This window comes from Watersipora subatra, chromosome 3 (genome assembly GCF_963576615.1).
Source record: "Watersipora subatra chromosome 3, tzWatSuba1.1, whole genome shotgun sequence".
NCBI classification, from domain to species: Eukaryota; Metazoa; Bryozoa; class Gymnolaemata; order Cheilostomatida; family Watersiporidae; genus Watersipora; species Watersipora subatra.
In genome coordinates this window covers 63,193,244-63,217,048 of record NC_088710.1, presented here as the reverse complement: position 1 = coordinate 63,217,048, position 23,805 = coordinate 63,193,244, and the positions used below count along the sequence as shown (strand labels likewise).

The window sequence follows — 23,805 nt, the reverse complement described above, 5'->3', positions numbered from 1 at the left end:
CGCCTGTCATCATTTTTTGCTGTTGGTTCACACTTAAAAATATTTTTAATGGTATATATATAATAATATAATACATATATAATTTATATTTTTGGGATATTGCATGGCAGCATTTTAATGCTAGAAATTTTTAAAACCAACCTCATAAAAAATGGCTAATTTTTATTTTGATTACTAAAATTTTTAAAAATTATACCGGCTTTTTAAACGCTGTAGGAGAAGTCGTCTTTACTTAGTTTCTTACCCACTAATATTGAATGAAAAATCCTCATAGGCATCTGGAACAGTCAAATACTTCTACATAATAACACTACTTTCAGAGGACAAACTCAAGCAGAGATACAGTACTTTAGTGGCATGATGAGAGTTTAGAGTACTAAAACATATAGCAGGTGAAAGAGGCAGCATGGACGGTTGTGAAGTTTTCATAATGATATCGTCTAGATGGCTACTTGAATAAAACTTTCTCCTGAATAATGATTTCCACAAACGGTAAGACGCTGCTTACTATTGGTTGCAGTAATTATGACAAAAATGCAAAAAAAGGCATCTTTTGTTGACGATTTATTATTATTATTATTGAAAAAGTTATATCACAAGTTGTCTGCTAAAAATGATAAGATAATCCTTAATGACAAGTCACATAAAACAGCAAATTACACACTTCTGATGTCTTTCAATATACAAAGGTCAGTAAGTTTGATCAAATTTATATAAGTTGTATACATATGACAGCAGCTTTGGTAAAATATCAATAATATTTTAACGAATTGTTTCATTATATCAGAAAATATACTACTTTGACCATGAAACTCAGTTCCATGTAATAAACTAGGTTACTTCAGTGAATATTCCTTACTAGTTAAAATAAAAGAACCTTCTAGTTGTTCAAGGTACTTGAGCTACGAAGAGTTCAAGCTTGATCTCTAAAGTTTGTGTCTCAAGTTAGTCCTTGAGACACAAACTACAAGGATCCTTGTGGTAAAAGTATCTTACAGAATGTTTTCTCTTAGCTATCTTAACATTTTTTGTGTATAAGGGAAAACATCATTTTGTTGTTGCTTACTAATATCAATAGAAAGTTATACACACATATACATATCTCATAGTTATACGGTTGACTTGCAACAAGATTCACATTACAGTTATTTAGTATCGAAAATTCCCCATGTCTTACTCTGATGTGTGTAGGTACAAAATATGTGGAAATAAGATTACAAGCTCGAAAAAGCTTAAAAACGAACAGTTTATCATAGCCATCACAAAAACGCCGTAGATTGGAATCCCTTTCCGAAATGGCTCAAACAGGATGTAGTTGAACAAGATGGCTTCTGTTTACACCTTCATGCAACCTCATTCATCAAAATTTTTTCACAAATATGCTTCACGCATTCAATTAAACCATGTCTAATGTCCTTACGCATGTTTTCCATCCTCATTGTAATGCTGTCACTATGAGCACTGATATCTCAAAACCTACCGGGAAAACTCGTTTAATTATGTAACCTTAGCTCAAAAGAGTGCATATCATTCTCTGATAAACATGATGAGCCAGTTGGTCACCTGTGATAGTCAAAAAATGCTGCAGAAACTGTTCGCGCCATTTGGCAGGAAGTATGGGTCACATGATCAGATGACGACTAGATGATTAAACCAGGCTGAAATAAAACTGTAAGTAGCGAGCATCTATTATTGAGACGGGCTTTCCGCTAACACCCAAAGAATTTGTCATAAACTAGTGCTACAAAACATTTTATATTGCATTTTATGAGGCTTTTTATGGGCCTTTAATTTCACGTGATAGCAACACGTGAAAAGTTTCAAGTGTCAAAACAATAACCATAATGTTTGAGTACGTCATCGAACTGAAAAAATTCAAAACTATGGCCTTTCCATGATGGCTGCAATTCACTGTTTGTTTTTGAGCTTTTAAGAGCTTGTAATCACATTTCCACATATTTTGCACCTACAACACAGCAGAGTAAGACACGGTGAACCTTTCGATACTAAATAACTGTAATGGGAATTTTGTTGCAAGTCAACCTTTAATATGTATTGACTAAATGAACAGGGTCCTTTCTTGAAAAAGTACTGACTGAAGACTTTTTAGTCTTTTTTAGACTTTTAAAAGTTTATTAGGCATTTAATTCTCACCTTCTTTCATGTTTTGATATAAAATTTTAGTTTCTATTTCAAACCAATCAAGCCAATCAAACCAATCAAGAATTTATAGAGGTGCTTCAGATCAATAAGTGATAATATGTTAGTAGCATGACTGTTAATTAAAAGAGAAAACCTTTAAACATATAATTTTAAACACAATTTATTAAAACGTTTCCCTTTGTCAACAAAATTTACAACCAACTTTGTGTGCTTCCGTGAATGGCTGTTTCAATCACTGTAAAACTTTTTGCTTTTAAATGTGTGAGGGTGGATATACAATGTTCCCTTTGACTAGTTTTAGGAACTAAACTGCAACCGTGCTCAATGACTAACTTATTTGTCTGAAAGAAGCGGGCGACGACAATGCAAGGAAGGCTGCTAATCATACCGGTGTAGAACTTTTTCATCTTGAAATCGCAAGATGTAAATTTTTTGAAGATTACTTCATAATTTTAATTATCCTCAACCCCTGCATTAATTATCAAAGGATTGTGTTCAGATCTAAATTTGCTTTTTAGATTTTTAGATATTCTAGCTATTCCACACTCAACCTTCATTTGATTGTACAAGCGCTTTCTATATTTTACAACACAAAATTCTAAAATTGTGCACTATGTATGCAAACATTATGAAATAAAGTTACAGGACATTACTGCAATGCTGTTTTTCTAACACTATAGCTGTGATAATACTTATTACAAACATTCAAATTCTACAGTTTTTTAAAATGGAAATGAGACAACAAAATGGATGGAACCTGTAGAATTCCAATTATTATAGCACCTAGTACTGGCTGTAAAACAACCAACCATAAAAAACAGTTCACACAGTTCACTACAAAAAAATGTAACTCAATTAATTAATATTATACCAATATATATATAAACTGAGATAAGACATCAAGTTTTGGTATTGAAAAACCGTCATGAACAGTGTCAAGGGTATTAAGCAGACACTTGTTCCCTCTGTTGTAGTTGCCTCAGAATCAACTCAACGCATCAGAATTGACAGGCGTACTAAGTAGATATCCCAGCTCCCTCTGGTATATTCGCCTCAATATCAGCACGACACATCGGACACCTCTTGTTAGAATTAAGCCACCGATCGACACAGTCTCGATGGAAAAGATGAAGACAAGGTAGTCGTCTACAAGAACATTGGGATAACCTATGTATTTGTAGATCAACGTTCATTCTTAGAGAAAGACGATGTACATTATAATCAATGATTAATTAAAGATTATCAAAAATCTATGTTTCCTTGTACACGGGTGTTTTTAATGAGCGGTTGCTAATCAGCAGCTCATGGCTGTCGAATAAGACACAATCATCAATAGGCCTTTTAGTGAAAGTTGACCGTTACAAAGTTAATAAATTTGGGGAAAATTGTTAACAAAATATATTTTAATAATTTGGTAAGTTGACACTTGAGTAGTGAGATACATCAGTTATATATACAGAGCTAGCTGATGAACCTTTTGCAGCAGCCAGTGCATTATTACCAGGCCATGTTCTACATGTAGTTCAAAGCTTTAGCAAAACTTTATATATAATGACTCAATATTGAAACTAAGCATAAATACTAGACACAAATAAGTACTCGATACTAAGCATAGAAAATAAAAACAACTGTATTTCAGCTCCAAAATTTGGAGATTATGTAATTTGAATCATATATAATGGTAATGAAACTTAACATGCAAGTTTTAACACTTTGAAGTTGTGGCATAAAATTAGCCAGGGAGTTGTCATTCCATTTCATCTTATGCTCGAGAAAACTTATGCACTCCTGGGTTACATAAAATTACAAAATTTTAATCTTTTGTGTTTGATCTTTTATTAGTGTAATTCGAAAGTTTTAAATTGAGTGAATTACTAATTTGTGAAATACTGAGGGCATTTCATACAGGTGTAGAAATTAAAAATGTCTGCTGGCAGGAGATTAGTTTCTAAAAACATACAGGTTACACAGTCAATGTAACTTGCTAATATGATCTAGTTTCCTGTTTGTATATATTAGATTAGACTTCAAGGTGTTAAATAGCGACCACAAATCTGTAAGCTACTGTAGTAGCAGAAGTCTGTCGAACACGGAAAGTAACTTACCGAACATGTTCACCCGTCTTGTATTCACTGATACAGATAGTGCACTTGTCGTCTGAGCTGCCATCATCACTGTCACTAGCGACCCTCTGACTGTATCGATGAGCGAACGTCGTACGATCGATCGTCTCCTGTGAGGCACCTATATTGCTGTCATTGGTCGTCTGGTGAGGGTGGGTTGGAGCGTGGTGAAAGGGCTGCTGGTGTTGAAGTTGGTAAACGTACAGAAAGCCCATCAGATGATTGTGAGTCTGACCTTGCTGAACTGGCTGGTAGACCTGAGGCTAAATTAATAAAAAAGCGATATAAAAGGTGATGGTGGTTTGTGTTTTCGTGTTTAACATGACAGTTACAGGTTTTCAACTCATCTCATTTTACGTGATATGAACAGATTGTATAAAACTTTTTAAAATAAGTTTGAAAATACCATTGCTAGCGGCTTTAACAGTCATCTACGCAATAACCATTCTTTTAGTAGAAAAAGGGATTTGAACTGCTATTGTATATATAAAACCATTTACATGATTTAAATGGCCAACTGTTGGCCTTTTTTTTTACTAAATTTTATGATTCTTGTACGACATAATTTGAAAATAAATTTTCTTTTCAATAAAAATATTGCCAATAAAATAATTTATAAATGGCGACCAGTGAATAAAATTAAATTCATGAGTAAACATACAATTGCAACAGAGTAATATGGTCTAGCTAAGTAACTAACAAAAGAGAGAGGGTTGTACCGCTTACAGCATGGTTGATAATAATATGTTGCTGTCCAACATTGTAGTAGCCAATAGGAGGAGTGCTTTCAGCTGTGGAATTGTGGTTTGGATTGTCGATTACTGTCTGCCTCGGGGTGAAGGATGGCCTTGGAACTGAGGTCCTGTTTGAAATACTGCTAATCATGAAAATATGACAATGAAAGGGTAAAGTTAAAAGGCCATGTACCAAATAAGATTAAATGATTGAACTCGCTACATACCAGGGCCCTGAATGATCAACATGGTTTTGGCTATAATTCAAAGAATCTGCAGGTAAGCTTTCCACGTATCTATGCTGATGTGGCGAGATCTGTGGAGTATCTCCTCTGTATATCAAACACAAAAATTGTTGCAGAAGTAAGGCAAACGCAGCTGGTAGCATAATAAATACAGTCAAACTTGGATAACTCAAACTTCACAGGACCGAGCGAAAGTGTTTGAGTTATCAGAGTGTCCAAGTTATCAGAGCACTGTCACAAGTGCATATATTTAACAGAAGATACATGTACATATACAAACTATGTATAAAGCAAACTCATATAGATTGCTTGTTGCAAGTTATAGGGCCTCTCACGTAAAGTTTCAAAAGTATTTATCAGACAGTATAGATATTTTTTCTATCACTTGAGATTTGTTTGTTGTTTTAGGTGATGTACTGCCATGAGGTTTTCAGATTAAACTCGGCAAAACTGGATTGCCGTTGAAACACTCAGAAAAATAACTCCATCTTTTTCTTTTGAGCATTTTAACAGAAATCAATTTTGCCTATTTTAATCTTAAAACATCTGACAGTCAGTCACATTCCCTAAAACTACAAACAAATCTTAGCTGATAGAAAAAATATCTAAATTTTCAAAGATAAAATTATTTTATTCAAGTTATTGAAAAATAAACTAAAATAGTGAGTCTTCAACTCACATCCATGAATCACATTGTCTAAGCATTTTTAGATTAGCCTGGCCCTCACCTTGTAGGTACATCTGCCCGGGTGTAGGAATGCTCAGTTTCACGTGGAGATCGATTATGAGGATGATGAGGATTTTCATGCCTCTGCCTCCTTGTATCAAGGCTATGCCATGATCTCTCGCTACTGTTTCTTGGACTCTCATAAGGTTCATATGTACCCTCGCGCTGCACAGGGTGGCATGGTCTGATGCACTCTCTCGGCGCAGGTAATGGTTCCTAAAAGTACATATTACTCCATTTCAACAAGTGCGAAACTGTGGAGAGCCGTCAACTACAGTGACAAGAATTCTTGGAGTTGTGAAAGCTCACTAGTAAATACAGCGCATTGACAAGTAGAAACACAGACAACAGTGTAACAGATGGAAGTAGGCCTACATACTCTAGGTTGGGCAGAATGAGAAGAGGAGTGGGGAGTAGTTATACAGTGACTCTGGTCATCCATGGTGTGAGTTTCAGTAGGTTTCCTGGCAGCATGTTGCTGCCACAATTAGAGCCATTTCCTATGTCACTTACCCAGTTGAAAGCAAAGACGAAAGTGATGACAAGGAGACATTTAAAAAACTTACCCATGTGGAAGAATGAGACATGAGAAATTGTTCAGCAAGAAGTCTTTGTGTACCAGGACTGCGTTGTTGATTTTGTTCTCCATTTTCATAATGTGGTTCTGCAATAGACATATTAACGTATGGTGCATCGAGATATACATATATTTTAGCATCCAGGCATTCATGGAAGCCATGTTGGTTAAAAGTACCTTCTAATAATAAATCTAATGCTAAAAAGTAAGTAAAAGTGTCCTTTAACTCAACAGCATGATAGTCAATGCTGGTATTTCATACAGTCATATACCTCATAGTGTATATACACAGTTACTACATTGACTTACCTTCAGTGTTACCATAGTAACCATGGTGCAGAAAAAGATCATTCCTAGTGACTCGTCTAAAAAGGCTGTAGTAGGGAGGATGGAAACTAAAATACATGTACTCAGGAAGCATTAGACTCGAGTAACTTCCAGGATGAGAAGCTGCAGACAAGACTGGATCATGATTGGGACTGAAGAACTGCGCTGGTTGAAAAGGGTCCTGACCACTGGCTAAATCGTGGTGGGTTTGTCCCTGCGTAGAGTCCTGTTGCTGCCTACAATGACACAGGTTTTAGCTTGTCAGATTGAGCAAACTCTCACTTGGTCTGCGAGGTGCCAACAGAAACCTTTAAGCCGACATCTCTAGGCAATCAACAAACTAGAACAGAACACACTTTATACATGTTGTTAAAAATGGTGGCAGAAATCCTACATTTATGACAAGTTGACTCAGGAACCTCATTGGTCAATGGTGGCTGAGGCATATTCTTATTGGTCTATTGTTTTGTCAAAGAAGCAGGTTGTTTAACTAACTTGACTTAATTTACTCAATGTTTTAGTAAATTTTATCAAAAAGTATCGAAATTTATCTATCAATTTCAGTTGTTGTTGTTTGCAGTGATTTGAGTGTTAAAATGTAACAAGATTAAAGTCGAAAAAACTCGACCCGGCTAAAACTATTAGAAGAAAAATATGTGCCAAAATGACATCACTAGTTGCTATCGTTACTATAGATCATATCGGCTATTGTGTTCAAGTTGCAGAGTTAAGCGTCTCTATTCTGTTTTGCTACTATTATAGTCCCAACAAGTTGAATCAAACAACATACCCAGCAACTCTACTGTGAGGCTCTGTCATGTGGTCCCACGTTGAACTATGAGAAACACCAGAGTTTCTCTCATGCATGGGTGATAAAGTGTCATTAGGTGAAGTCAGCAGTTGTCCTAGAGTGGACTCTGCTTGTTCAGATTGCTGTCTAGCTGATGTAGAGACCTCAGGCAGGTGCTCTTGTGATGGCTGAAAATACGAAATTTGCTAGAATGCAACACAATATGTCTACTAGATGAGATTCTAGAGTTATATACAGTGAGGTAGCCTTAGCTCTTCAATTTCTTAATAAAATAAAAGCAGTGAGTTAGCCTTAGCTCCTCCAGCTCTTAATAAAATATTGATAGTTGTAATTGGTTAGAACTATCACTTGTAATTAACTTTACACTCCTAATCTTTCTACATTATGACAAAAATCATCCGAAACAGTAGATAAAGATACAAAGTTCAGCACATATAACCTCAATATCTGCTGACACAGACTCACCTCCATGTCGTCAAAATGTGTGGCCATCTATTCGTTTGATGCAGTCAAATCAACAAGCTCAGCAACACCAGCGGGCGTTTCGTTCAAATCTATTTCGACAACTGAAAAAGACTTCCGTCTCCTCCTGCACCCCAGAGTTGAGTGTTATAGTCAAAATGCAACAGGGGCAATTTAGAACAGTGCATTGTATCTAATATGAGATCATAACCATACCAATACACAATCTGACATCAGCAGGGTAATTTTGTACTTAGCAAAACTCGACTGCAGTCACATTGTAGTCAGAATTAAGAGCTGAGCACAAATTTAGTCTCATAAACTCATGTCATGGACAATCTCTGTACTTACATCGTATAACTACCAATGTCTAGACAATAGACAAAGACTATCGACAATAGGTGCCAATAGACAATAGGAGAGAAAATTACTTGCAAACAATAGAATGATAAATCTTTAGCTATGTTTTAATCCTAATAAATTCAGATAAGGGGTCACACTTACGGGTATTTAAAATGAGATAATTGAGAACACAAAAATACACGTGACGTGTAAAAGTATTTTGGTTGTTCTCTTAATTTTAGGTAAAATGCTGTAAATATTTCATATTCTACCCACAGAATTGTCATTCTAGACATTGGCGATTTCTGAAAGTTTTCTTAAATTCTCATCTGATGTCTCCGCATACCACCTGACTGAGCACACATGACTCAAAAAGCAAGCAATGCATCAATAACATGCTTTTTGTGAAAAAATATCATCTTTTATCATAAAAATGCTTAAGTTGATAAAAAAATAATATTCTTACCGTGACACCTACTTATAAGTGTGATAAGTGTTTAGGACACTGTCTTATGATCCTTAGGTCAGTGATTTGAATCACACTAAAACCATTGATGGTGTAACGAATTGTATTCAGCCCCAATTGCTTCTGTGCCTCAGCCAAGTCAGGTCAGGTGGAACTACCTGGTGCGAGTAACATGTAGCCTTGTTCCTACACTCTTGCTAATGTACATAAATGACTCGCTTACAATGCCCTCGTCCAGTTCTTAGTACGCATAAGCTGATGACACTGTTTTCGTCTAAAGAAACAACGGCATCACCTCGCTTAAACGAGAGGTTGATTCTGATATCAATAAAATCCTTTAGTGGTGAACTACCAATCATATGAAGATCATCATGGGAAAGTTACACTTTGTTCATCTGCCATTTTACAAGTATGGATACCGTACTGTATTTTTCATTTTACATGTGGAAGGATAACGCTCAGTCACGAAGGAGATCAACTGAACTACTCGGCTTCATCATAAGTGATACATCTTACGCGGTCCAAACACAGTGATCATGTTTGCATGTAGCTTTGATCGAATACGTTTCTTTTAAAGCACTGCAGATATTTTTTAAACAAAAAAACAGTACTACTGTTTTATTTTAATATTGAGAACGGTTATCTGATCTTATCATTGGTATTGATATATGTTTCTTCTTCTCACCATATTGACAGCAGAAAAGGATAATCCTCTTACACAACTTATACTAAAACTTGTGTGCTATCGATCACATATACTTACCACACTTCCACCCATCACATTGCAAAATCTTTAAACATTCTGTTTTATACAAAATTTGCTCATTTCTGCCGTTTTATTACAGGTTTCAAAATTCTGTGTAAACTATGCCCAGAATACTTATATTTATCCTTCCACATATGACCAACATCGTTTCCTGTTTTGTGACACTAACATTCCACATCCAACATATGTTTTAGTTTATGAATTCGCTGTTACTACAACCTTCACTTCGTTATTCTCACGCCTCCGTAATAGTATTGGATTATCAACGCACTTGATAACTTCTGACTTCTGTCTTTTCATTTTTGCCGACTTTTTGTATTGTAATGAAAACATTATTTAGTAGATGATTATTAACGCTAATAAAAAGTTATATATAATTGCATACATGAGCACACCGAGTTATATAAACATGAACATATACTCTTTGGATGAAAATACTTGCAAGGTTCGCTATACTGATTCATGATGTTGATATACAGCAGTGTAAAATTACTTATCACTGTTATGGTAAGTGTGGCCCCCCCTTCTGCTTTTTCACATTTATATGAATGTATGTCTCTGAGAGTTCATATCTCGTTTTTGTGTTTTTTCGACTTCATAAAACTCTCACTCGATTAATTTATGATTATGATCAGTAAATTATGTGCAGTATCAAATATTTTTTTATATAGTTTGATCAAACAATTAATGTTTCTCCCAACTAGCATGGTAAAAACATAAACATATAAAAGTTAAAATATTAATATGATAACCACGTTAACATCTGAGCTGATGATAAAACACACATCAAGACACAGAAGAACAGGTACTGAACCAGCATGAAAGATGACCACAGGTGTGCTAAAGAATCAGGTAATAAGAAACAAACTACAATAAGAGATGTAAATCTGAAAGTTATGGACGTGGAGCAAGATGGTTCAGAGCAGAAGTGGAAAATGTTAAAAGTTGGAAAGAAGAATAAACAACACGAAACATGGTTTAATATAATTGATGGGCACCTGTGGCAGCTTTTCAAGTAAACAAACAAAGAGAAACAAGTATTGTTAATGTGCTACACCAACCAACCAAGTGTAAGACATGTACTAGCAGACCTCATAAGTACACTGGAGAGATTAAGAAGCAATATTTAGTGATTACCAATAGTGGTAACAAAGTTAGAACTAACCTCAACTGAAAATGAATGCCGCTTTTCACGGTCCTTCCCAAGTTGAACCAAAGTCATCCCTGCGTACTGCATTTTGGCTGATTGCGAAAAAGCCTTTATATATTTCATCGTGAATTTGTTCTGTATGTAACAACCTTTGCAATATCGTGTCGTATAATCTATAAAAATGAATTGAAATTTGGTGCTGCCATGGAAAACCAGTTTAAGCAAACCATCTTATGTCCATTGTTTACAATATACAAACATGGCTGAAAAATTAACATAACTTTTCAACATTGAACAAATTCGACATAAAAACCAGCATCTGAGGAAATTTAGCTCATGATAATTTTTTTCAGGTTAAATAACAATCGGAAGGTAAAACTTTATTTCTTCTGCCTGTCATCATCTTTTGCTGTTGGTTCATACTTATAAATATTTCTACCGGTATATATATATTAATATAATACATATATAATTTATACTTTTGGGATAATGCATGGCAGCATTTTAATCCTAAAAACCTTTAAAACCATCCTCATAAAAATGGCTAATTTTCATTTTGATTACTAGAATTTTTAAAAATTATACCGGCTTTTTAAACGGTGTAATAGAAGTCGTCTTTACTTAGTTTCTTACCCACTAATATTGAATGAAAAATCCTCATAGGATTCTGAAACAGTCAAATACTTCTACATAATAACACTACTTTCAGAGGACAAACTCAAACAGGGATACAGTACTTTAGTGTCATGCTGAGAGTTTAGAGTACTAAAACATATAGCTGGTGAAAGAAGCAGCATGGACGGCTGTGAGATATCGATTAACGAAAAACATCATTTTGTTGCTGATTATTAATATCAATAGAAAGTTATACATACATGTACATAATTAGTAAATGCAATGCTGGTATGTCAAGTACTTTAAAGGTTGACTTGCAAAAAGATTCACATTACATTTATTTAGTATCAAAAGGTTCACCATGTCTTACTCTGATGTGTTATAGGTGTAAACTATGTGAAAATGTGATAGCAAGCTCCGAAAAGCTCAAAAATGAACAGTTAAGCGCAGCCATCACGAAAACTCCGTAGATTGGCATCCCTTTCCAAAGTGGCTCAAATGGGATGCAGTTGAACACGATGTGCTTCCGTTTACACTTTCATGCAACCATGTCTTTGAAATATTTTCACAAATATACTTCACGCATTAATTAAAACTATGTCTATTGACCTTACACATTTTTTGCATCCTCATTGTAATGCTGTCACTTTGAGCATTGATATCTCAAAACCTACTGTACAAATCCTGACTGGCTGAGAACTTTTTATATTTTATATTTTCTTGGTACTGAAAGTTTATTAGGCCTTTTAGTTTCACCTTTCCTGTTTTGATATAAGATTTCAGTTTTTAATTGAAACCAATCAAGAATTTATAGAGGTGTTTCAGATCAATAAGTGATATGTTGGTGGCATGATTGTTTGATAAGAGCAATCCTTCGAAGAGATGTCTTCTTTAGTAAACAAAACATACAACAAACTTTGTGCGTCTCTGTGAATGGCTGTTTCAATCGCGGCAAAAACCTTTTGCATTTAAGCGTCTGAGGGTGGATATACAATGTTCCCATTGACTAGTTTTAGGAACTAAACTGCAACAGTGCTGAATGACTAACTTATTTGTCTGAAAGAAGCGGGCGACGACAATGCAAGGAAGGCTGCTAATCATATCGGTGTAAAACTGTTTCATCTTGAAATCGCAAGATGTGGACTTTTTGAAAAATACTTCATAATTTTAAACATTCTCAACCACTGCATTAATTATCAAAGGATTGTGTTCAGATCTGAATGGGCTTTTTAGATTTCTAGGAATTCTAGCTATTCCACACTCAACCTTCATTTGATTGTACAAGCGCTATCTATATTTTACAACACAAAATACTAAAAATGTACACTACTGTATATATGCAAAGATTATAAAATAAAGTTACAGGATATTATTTCAATGCTGTTTTTCTAACACTATAGCTGTGATAATACTTATTACAAAAATTCAAACTCTACAATTTTCTAAAATAGAAAATGAGACAACAAAATGGATGGAACCTGTAGAAATCCAATTATAATAGCACCTAGTACTGGCTGAAAAACAACCAATCGCAATAAAACAGTTCACACAGTTCACTACAAAAAAATTTAATTTAGTTAAATAATATTATACCAATATATATAAAAACTGAAATACGACATATCAAATTTGGGTATTGAAAAACCCTCATGAACAGTGGCAAAGGTATTAACCAGAGATCCTTGCTCCCTCTGTTGTCGTCGCCTCAGTATCAACTCAACGCATCAGAATTGACAAGTGTACTAAGTAGAAATCCCAGCTCCCTCTGGTATAGCCGCCTCAATATCAGCACGACACATCGGACACCTCTTGTTAGAATTAAGCCACTGATCGATACAGTCTCGATGGAAAAGATGAAGACAAGGTAGTCGTCTACAAGAACGTTGGAATAACCTATACATTTGTAGACCAACGTTCATTCTTAAAGATAGCACGATGTACATTATAATCAACGATTAATTGAAGATTATAAAGGAGTTATGTTTCCTTGTACAGGAGTGTTTTTTAATGAGCGGTCACTAATCAGCAACTCATGGCTGTCCAATAAGACACAATCATCAATAGGCTTTTTAGTGAAAGTTGACCGTTACAAAGTTAATAAATTTGGGAAAATTATTAACAAAAAAGCCTTTTTTGTAATCCCGCGTAATATATTTTAATAATTTGGTAAATTGACACTTGAGTAGTAAGATATATCAGTTACAAATGCAAAGATAGCTGAAGGACTTTATGCAAATGACAGTGAAATATGACCAGGCCGTGTTCTGCATGTGTCAAAGCCTTAGCAAAACTTTATATATAATGACTCAATATTGAAACTAAGCATAAATACTAGACACAAATAAGTATTCGATACTAAGCATAGAAAATAAAAACAACTGTATTTCAGCTGCAAAATTTGGAGATTATGTAATTTGAATCATATATAATAGTAATTAAATTTAACATGCAAGTTTTAACACTTTGAAGTTATGGCATAAAATTAGTCAGGGAGTTGTCATTCCATTTCATCTTATGCTCGAGAAAACTTATGCACTCCTGGGTTACATATAATTACAAAATTTTAATCTTTTGTGTTTGATCTTTTATTATTGTAATTCGAAAGTTTTAAATTGAGTGAATTACTAATTTGTGAAATACTGAGGGCATTTCATACAGGTGTAGAAATTAAAAATGTCTGCTGGCAGGAGATAAGTTTCTAATAACATACAGGTTACACAGTCAATGCAACTTGTTAATATGATCTAGAATCCTGTTTGTAGATATTAGACTAGACTTCAAGGTGTTAAATAGTGACCACAAATCTGTAAGCTACGGTAGTGGCAAAAGACTGTCAAACACGGAAAGTAACTTACCGAACATGTTCACCCGTCTTGTATTCACTGATACAGATAGTGCACTTGTCGTCTGAGCTGCCATCATCACTGTCACTAGCGACCCTCTGGCTGTATCGATGAGCGAACGTCGTACGATCGATCGTCTCCTGTGAGGCACCTATATTGCTGTCATTGGTCGTCTGGTGAGGGTGGGTTGGAGCGTGGTGAAAGGGCTGCTGGTGTTGAAGTTGGTAAATGTACAGAAAGCCCATCAGATGATTGTGAGTCTGACCTTGCTGAACTGGCTGGTAGACCTGAGGCGAAATTGATAAAAAAGTGATATAAAAGGTGATGGTGGTTTGTGTTTTTGTGTTTTACAAGACAGTTACAGGTTTTCAACTCATCTCATTTTACGTGATATGAACCGATTGTATAAAACTTTTAAAAATAAGTTTGAAAATACCATTGCTAGCGGCTTTAACAGTCATCTACGTAATAATCGTTCTTTTAGTAAAAAAGGGATTTGAACTGCTATTGTATATATCAAACCATTTACATGATTGAAATGGCCAACTGTTGGCCTTTTTTTTTACTAAATTTTATGATTCTTGTACGACATAATTTGAAAATAATTTTTCTTTTCAATAAAAATATTGCCAATAAAATAATATATAAACGGCGACCAGTGAATAAAATTAAATTCATGAGTAAACACACAATTGCAACAGATTAATATGTTCTAGCTAGGTAACTAACAAAAGAGAGAGGGTTGTACCGCTTACAGCATGGTTGATAATAATATGCGGCTGTCCAACATTGTAGTGGCCAATAGGAGGAGTGCTTTCAGCTGTGGAATTGTGGTTTGGATTGTCGATTACTGTCTGCCTCGGGGTGAAGGATGGCCTTGGAACTGAAATCCTGTTCGAGATACTGTTAATTATGAAATTGTGACAATGAAAGGGTAAAGTTGAAAGGTCATGTACTAAATAAGATTAAATTATTGAACTCGCTACATACCAGGGCTCTGAATGATCAACATGGTTTTGGCTATAATTCAAAGACTCTGCAGGTAAGCTTTCCACGTATCTATGCTGATGTTGCGAGGTCTGTGGAGTCTCTCCTCTGTATATCACACATAAAAATTGTTGCAGAAGTAAGGCAAACGCAGCTGGTAACATAATAAATACAGTCAAACTCATAACATAATAAACTACATGAGACCGAGCGAAGGTGTTTGAGTTATCTGTGTCCAAGTTATCAGAGCACTGTCACAAATGCATGTATTTAACAGAAGATACATGTACATATGCAAACTATGTATAAAGCAAAATCATATAGATTGCTTGTTGCAAGTTACAGGGCCTCTCGTGTGAAGTTTCAAAAGTATTCATCAGAAAGTATAGATATTGTTCTATCATTTGGGATTTGTCTGTTGTTTTAGGTGATGTACTGCCATGAAGTTTTCAGATTAAACTTGGCAACACTGAATCGCCGTTGAAACACTCAGAAAAATAGATTCATATTTTTCTTATGAGCGTTTTAACAGAGATAAATTCTGCCTATTTTAATCCTAAAAAGTTTTGGCAGTGTCCCATCACTTAAAACTACAAACAAATCTAAGCTGATAGAAAAATATCTAAATTTTTGGATAATTTTTAAAACTTCACACGAGTAAACATTTACAACCAATCCAAAAGTGCATGCTTTACATCTGATCAGTTGTTTCATTTAAAAAACCTATCGAGTGTAGTCTGTGAAAACGTGTTTTACCTTTATATATCCGCACATAATCACTCTTACAATATGCATTTTGCATGTTGTGTCGATCTTTATTAAATTTTTATCACTAATACTTTTTAACGTTTTCAGTTTGGCTGTAACTTAGCCGACATGTTAGCGAACCCATTAATCAGGCTTTATACAGTTTCCTAATCGGTTCCATTATACGGTACAGGAGAAATATATGTACACTATATACATATAGGGAGCGCCTTACTCGCTAGGAAGGCAGAGTAGCCGTAGCTACCCGACTAATGTAATATCCTTCAGACTATAACAAACCAAAGTTTATTTTAAGTTTGTTCCTTCGGCAAAAAACTGTTTGAGTTAACCATGTTAAGTTCGAGTTATCTCAAGCGATTTATCATTGTGTACGAGAAGAAATCCGTTCGAGTTAACAATGTGTTTGAAATATCCGTGGCCGAGTTATAAATGTTTGACTATAGTAGGTGCTGTCAGTACTAAGTGAGTGAGCCTCAATAAAATAAAAGATAAAAAACTCAATATGGAAACAGTCAGCCATTACAATACCATGTATCTAGTTTTACTATTCTAAATTAGCACACCCAAACACATGAAAGATAACTACTTGGCTGTTAAACTCTAAATTAGAGTCTGGGTGAAAAAATAAAACTATTTTATTCAAGTTATTCAAAAATAAACTCGAATAGTGAGTCTTCAACTCACATCCATGATTCACATTGTCTAAGGGTTTTTAGATTAGCCTGGCCCTCACCTTGTAGGTACATCTGCCCGGGTGTAAGAATGCTCAGTTTCACGTGGAGATCGATTATGAGGATGATGAGGATTTTCATGCCTCTGCCTCCTTGTATCAAGGCTATGCCATGATCTCTCGCTACTGTTTCTTGGACTTTCATCAGGTTCATATGTACCCTCGTGCTGCACGGGGTGGCATGGTCTGATGCACTCTCTCGGCGCGGGTAATGGTTCCTAAAAGTACATATTACACCATTTCAACAAGTACGAAACTGTGAAGAGCAGTCAATTACAGTGACAGGAACTCTTGGAGTTGTGAAAGCTCACTAGTAAATACAGCGCATTGACAAGTAGAAACACAGACAACAGTATAACAGATGGAAGTAGGCCTACATACTCTAGGTTGGGCAGCATGAGAAGAGGAGTGGGGAGTAGTTATACGGTGACTCTGGTCATCCATGGTGTGAGTTTCAGTAGGTTTCCTGGCAGCATGTTGCTGCCACAATTAGAGCCATTTTCTATGTCACTTATAACCAGTTGAAAGCAAAGATGAAAATGATGACAAGGAGACATTTAAATAACTTACCCATGTGGAAGAATGAGACATGAGAAATTGTTCAGCAAGCCGTCTTTGTGTACCAGGACTGCGTCGTTGATTTTGTTCTCCATTTTCATAATGTGGTTCTGCAATAGACATATTAACGTATGGTGCATCGAGATACACATATATTTCAGCATCCAGGCTATCATGGAAGTTATGTTGGTTAAAAGTACTTTCTAATGCACATGTGTCAAACTCATGGCCCGCGGCCACATCCGCCGCCTTGCAATCTTATCTGGCCCATCAAATCATTTTACATTCATGGCCCATTGATATGAAGCGCTGATGACATAATACTGCACAGAACTGCATATCCAACTGTAAATAATGCAACGCTTCACCCTCCTTGTCACTTACTTCTAGCATCAATTAAGTCTAGATATTACAAGATATTATGAAGATAGCAGTTAGCCTGTTGAGCAACTGCTGTCCATCCTGAGAGTCTCCACAACACAGGAAATTACACTAAACGTAAATGAGTTTGTTGCTTCTAAAAAAGGAGATATTTTTAAGGAGAGCAAAATCTTTTTGGGATAATCAAGTTTATTTTTTATATACATTGACATAGGAGCAAAGAAATTTGAATTTTATTTTTAACAAAATATTTTCATGAAAAGCAAAAACTTAAATAGGAGTAGTTTAAAGGTTGACTTGCAACAAAATTCACATTACAGTTATTTGGTATCAAAAGGTTCACCGTGTCTTAGTCTGCTGTGCTGTAGGTGCCAAATATGTGGAAATGTGATTACAAGCTCTTAAAAGCTCATAAACGAACAGCTGATCGCAGCCATCACGAAAACAGCCATAGGTTAGAATCCCTCTCAAAACGGCTAAAATGTGATGTAAATGAACACAATGTGCTTCTGTTTACACTTTAATGCAACCTCATTTGTCGAGATATTTTCACAAATATACTTCACGCATTCAAAGAAACCATGTCTATTGTTTTTACACATCTATTTCATCAACATTTTAATGCTGCCACTTTTGAGCACTGATATCTCAAAACCTAGCCCAAAAATCAGTTTAATTTTATAAACTTAGCTCGAGGGAGTGCATATCATTCTCATATAAACATGGGGAGCCTGCTGGTCACCCGTGATATTTAACAAATGCTGCAAAAATTGTTCGCACCATATAGTGGGAAATATGGGTCACATGATCGGATGGCTAGATGATTAGACGGAGCTGAAACGAAACTGTAAAGTGGCGAGCATCTATATTTGATAAGGGGCTTTCCAGTAGAACCCTAAGTGTTTGTCATAATCTAGGGCTACGAGACGTTTTATATGGAGCTTTTTATTGGCATTTGATTTCACGCGATAACAACGTATGTCAAAACAATCACCTCGTCAAGTTGAATACGTCATCAAAATATGGGATTACAACCTACGACTACTTTTTTTTAACTGTTTTGCTTTGAGCTTTTAACTCCTTCGCAACCAGCCGCGAGTTAACTCATGAAATATATACATACCGTAGTTAGGTTACCAACACGAGTTATCTCCCCTTGGAAATTTACCCATTTCATGTACAGTTAGGTCTAAGTTATAAAAGAAAATTTTTAATTAGTTCGAACGAGAATTTTTTGGCCAATCAGAAAAACTTACAAATATGCCTCAATGATATCTCTTGCAAAAGTTATAGCCAAAATACTAAACCGATGTCGACGTTCACCTAAACCGAAAATCATCACTGTGACTTTAAATTTTTTCGCTCGCGATCAATATTTTTCAACTCCATAAGTAAATATGCAGATTCATTATGAAGTATCTATCTGAATTTTGTATTATTTGATAAAGGAAACTTGGCTGGTTATTTTAAAAATTGAATGGGTAACTTATTTCAATCCAGCTTCTTGTAGTAGTAAGTTAAATTATTGCATTTTTTAGAGAAATGACTGGTATTTGAGACAGATCGCATGAAAATTAATCGGTTGCAAATGAGTTAAAAGCTCATTATCGCATTTCCACATATTTTGCACATACAACACAGCAGAGTAAGACATGACGAACCTTAAGAAGCCAAATAACTGTAATGTAAATTTTGTTGCAAGTAAACCTTTACGGTTTAAGTTTGTTTCAGAATAATATTCCTGTCTGTTTTTATCCATATTTATATTAAAAAAACATTCAGTTTTAGTGTGTTAAATAAATGTTTATCAAATGCGTTTTGAATTTTGGCTCCTTGTACAATTGTGTTTGACATCCCTGTTCAATCTAATGCTAAAAAGCAAGTAAAAGTGTCCTGTAACTCAACAGCATATGATAGTCAATGCTGGTATTTCATACAGTCATATACCTCATAGTGCATATACACAGTTACTACACTCACTTACCTTCACCATTACCATAGTAACCATGGTGCAGAAAAGGATCATTCCTAGTGACTCGTCTAAAAAGGCTGTAGTAGGGAGGAAGGAAACTAAAATACATGTACTCAGGAAACATTAGACTTGAGTAACTTCCAGGATGAGAAGCTGCAGACAAGACTGGATCATGATTGGGACTGAAGAACTGCGCTGGTTGAAAAGGGTCCTGACCACTGGCTAAATCGTGGTTGGTTTGTCCCTGTGTAGAGTCCTGTTGCTGCCTACAATGACACACGTTTCAGCTTGTCAGATTGAGCAAATTCTCACTTGGTCTGCGAGGTGCCAACAGAAACAGAAAAGCCGACATCTCCAATGAATCAACAAATTAGAACACAACACACTTTATACATGTTAATGTTAAAAATGGTGGCAGAAATCCTACATTCATGACAAGTTGATTCAGCAACCTCATTGGTCAATAGTGGCTGACTCATATGTTGTTTGTTTATGTTTTATAGCTGAAACATAAATTACTATAGCGAACGTTGAGACAGTATATTTCTCATATCAGTTCAATATGACAGCTACAACAAGAGTGTCCAACATTTATAATCACACCATAACAAGTATTATCAACAGCTGGCAAGCCAAGCTAGAAAAGCAATAAAAAGCCACATAAACCAGTAAGCTATAACTACATTACACTAGAAACAAGCTATGAAAAGCTTGACAATAAAGACAATAATATTTCAACACTCCCACTAGGTTACTGGTTTTTTAATATCAAGTAAGTCCCATAAGATTTAGTAATTTTGTGAATCTCTCACTTGGTATCGGTTTAGTCAGGATGTCAGCTACCATACTATCAGTAGGGCAACACTCTAAATTAATCTGTTTGTTTACTACAGCTTCTCTCGTGAAGTGAATTTTGATGTCTATACGTTTTATGCGGCCATGTCCAATAGAATTTTGTGCGATTTTTTTATGGCGGCTTGATTGTCAACCATCATCTTGGTCGGTTCAGCAGACGCTCTTCAACTTGCTCCTCAACGATTTTATGTATAGTGTCTTTGTTAGCTTCTTGAAGTGCAGGCACAACAACGTCTACAGTGGCTACTGGTACACTACTTGATGATATCTTTATCTTGACTCCCGAAGTCTGACTCATTAAATACAACATCACATCTACCGATAACCTTTCTAGTTTGCTCGTTGAGCAATTTATAAGCTTTCGACGTGATACTGTATCCAATAAAACGTAATTTCTTCGCTTTGATATATTACTTTTGCCTTTTTAGATCTGAGATATGGGCATAGGCTGCGCATCAAAACACCAGTCAGATTCACCAAGTGTACGATTGAGCCAATCTGCCACACCATTTTGTTCTGGAGTGTAGGCTGAAGTTACTTCGTGACGAATTCCTAGTGTCTTTAAATAGCTATTAAACCCGTTTGAAATATACTCTCCCCACCATCAGACCTAAGAGTACCTATCTTTTCCCCTAAAATGTTTCTAACTAGATCATATTCTCATTGGTCAATTATCTTATCCAAGAAACAGGCTGTTTAACTAACTTGACTTAATTTACTCAAAGTTTTAATAAATTTTATCAAAAAGTATTGAAATTTATTTATCAATTTCAGCTGTTGTTGATGTTTGCGGTGATTTGAGCGTTAAAATGTAACAAGATTAATTAGAAAAAACCTGACCCGGCTAAAACGCTTGGAAGAAAAATATGTGCCAAAATGACATCACCAGTTGCTATCGTTACTATAGATCATATCGTTACTATAGATCATATTGGCTATTGTGTTCAAGCTGCAGAGTTAAGCGTCTCTATTCTGTTTTGCTAGTATAGTCACAACAAGTTGAATCAAACAACATACCCAGCAACTCTACTGTGAGGCTCTGTCATGTGGTCCCACGTTGAACTATGAGAAACACCAGAGTTTCTTTCATGCATGGGTGATAAAGTGTCATTAGGTGAAGTCAGCAGTTGTCCTAGAGTGGACTCCGCTTGTTCAGGTCGCTGTCTAGCTGATGTAGAAACCTCAGGCAGGTGCTCTTGTGTTGGCTGAAAATACAACGAGATTTGCTAGAATGCAGCACAATATGTCTACTAGATGAGATTCTGGAGTTATATACAGTGAAGTAGCCTTAGCTCTTCAATTTCTTAATAAAATAAAAGCAGTGAGGTAGCTTAGCTCCTCCAGCTCTTAAGAAAATATTGATAGTTGAATTTGGTTAGAGCTAACATGTGTAATTAACTTTACACTCCTAATCTCTGTACATCATGACAAAAATCATCAGAAACAGCAGATAAATATACAAAGGTACAATACGGCACATACAACCTAAACATCTGCTGACACAGACTCACCTTCATGTCGCCAAAGCGTGTGGCTACCTATTCGTCTGATGCAGTCAAATCAACAAGCTCAGCAACACCAGCAGGCGTTTCGATCAAATCTATTTCGACAACTGAAAAAGACCTCCGTCTCCTCCTGCACCCAGAGTTAAGTGTTACAGCCAAAATGCAATAGGGGCATTTTAGAACAATGCATTGTATCTAATATGAGATCATAACCATACCAATACACAATCTGACATCAGCAGGGTAATTTTGTACTTAGCAAAACTCAACTCCAGTCACATTGTAGTCAGAATTAAGAACTGAGCACAAAGTTAGTCTCATAAACTCATGTCATGAACAATCTCTGTATTTACATCGTATAACTACCAATGTCTAGACAATAGACAAAGACAATCAACAATAGGTGCCAATAGACAATAGGAGAGAAAATTACTAGCAAACAACAGAAGGACAAAAATTTAGCTATGTTTTAATCCTAATCAATTTAGAGAAGGGGGTCACACTTATGGTATTTAAAATGAGATAATTGAGTTGAGAGCCCAGAAGCACATGAGACTTGTCAAATTATTTTGGGTATTTACACTGTTCTCTTAATTTTAGCTGAAATGCTGCAAATATTTCATATTCTGCCCACAGAACTGTCAGTCTAGAAATGCACTATTTCTGAAAACTTTTCCAAATTTTTATCTGGTGTCTCTGCATACCACCTGACTGAGCACACGTGTTTCAAAAAGTAAGCAATGCATCAATAACATGCTTTTTATGGAAAAGTGTCATCTTTTTTCTTAAAAATGCTTATGTCGAAGATAAAATAATAATATTCTTACCGTGATTGCTACTTGAAAGTGTGATAAGTGTTTAGGACACTGTCTTATGATCCTTAGGTCAGTGGTTCAAATCACACAAGAACCATTGGTGGTGTTACGAATTGCATTCAACCCCTATTGCTTCTGTGCCTCAGCCATGTCAGGTGAAACTACCTGGTGCGAGTAACATGTAGCCTCGTTCCTACACTCATTCTAATGTACATAAACGACTCGCTTACAATGCCCTTGTCCAGTTCTCAGTATGCATAAGCTGATGACACTGTTTTTGTCTAAAGAAACAACGGCATCACCTCGCTTAAACGAGAGGTCGATTCTGATATCAATATAATTCATTTGTGGTGTACTACCGATCATATGAACATTAATATGCAAAAGTTACACTTTGTTGATCTGCCATTTAACAAATATGGATACTCTACTATATTTTTCAATTTACATTTGGAGGGATAACATTCAGTAACGAAAGAAATCAAATGAACTACTCGGCTTCATCATATGTGATACATCTTACGCGGTCCATACATATTGATCATGTTTGCAGATAGCTTTGATCAAATACGTTTCTTTTAAGCAATGCAGATATTTTATAAACAAAAAAACAGTACTGTTGCTTTGTTTTATTATTGGTCAACTGATTTTATCATTGATGTTGATATATGTTTCTCCTTCTCACCATATTGACAACAGAAAAGGATATTCCTCTTACACAACTTATACTAAAACTTGTGTGCTACCGATCACATATACTTACCACACTTTCACCCATCACATATACTTACTACATTCCCACCCATCACATATACTTACTACACTCCCACACATCACATTGCAAAATCTTTAAACATATTATCTTATACCAAATTTGCTCATT

General features: G+C 35.5%; 1 protein-coding gene across 1 annotated transcript; it reads right to left on the bottom strand.

Moving 5' to 3' along the window:
* Nucleotides 1-13,250: 13,250 nt before the first annotated feature.
* Nucleotides 13,251-22,119, bottom strand: LOC137390855 (E3 ubiquitin-protein ligase ARK2C-like). Its single transcript, XM_068077172.1, has 9 exons — nt 22,114-22,119; nt 21,620-21,807; nt 19,760-20,013; nt 17,407-17,504; nt 17,218-17,316; nt 16,840-17,054; nt 15,107-15,242; nt 14,364-14,638; nt 13,251-13,380 (listed from the first exon to the last, which is right to left on the bottom strand). Exons 1-9 carry the CDS (start codon nt 22,117-22,119, stop codon nt 13,251-13,253), a joined length of 1,401 nt encoding a protein of 466 aa, XP_067933273.1.
* Between the last annotated feature and the right edge of the window lie 1,686 nt (nt 22,120-23,805).

What these genes read in the sequence shown, in the direction of transcription:
- LOC137390855 (XM_068077172.1), bottom strand. An exon ending in TTACTATGGTAATGGTGAAG is followed by an intron (nt 17,505 to 19,759) that starts GTAAGTGAGTGT and finishes TGTCTATTGCAG; the next exon opens with AACCACATTATGAAAATGGA. An exon ending in CGGGCAGATGTACCTACAAG is followed by an intron (nt 15,243 to 16,839) that starts GTGAGGGCCAGG and finishes TATCTCGAACAG; the next exon opens with GATTTCAGTTCCAAGGCCAT.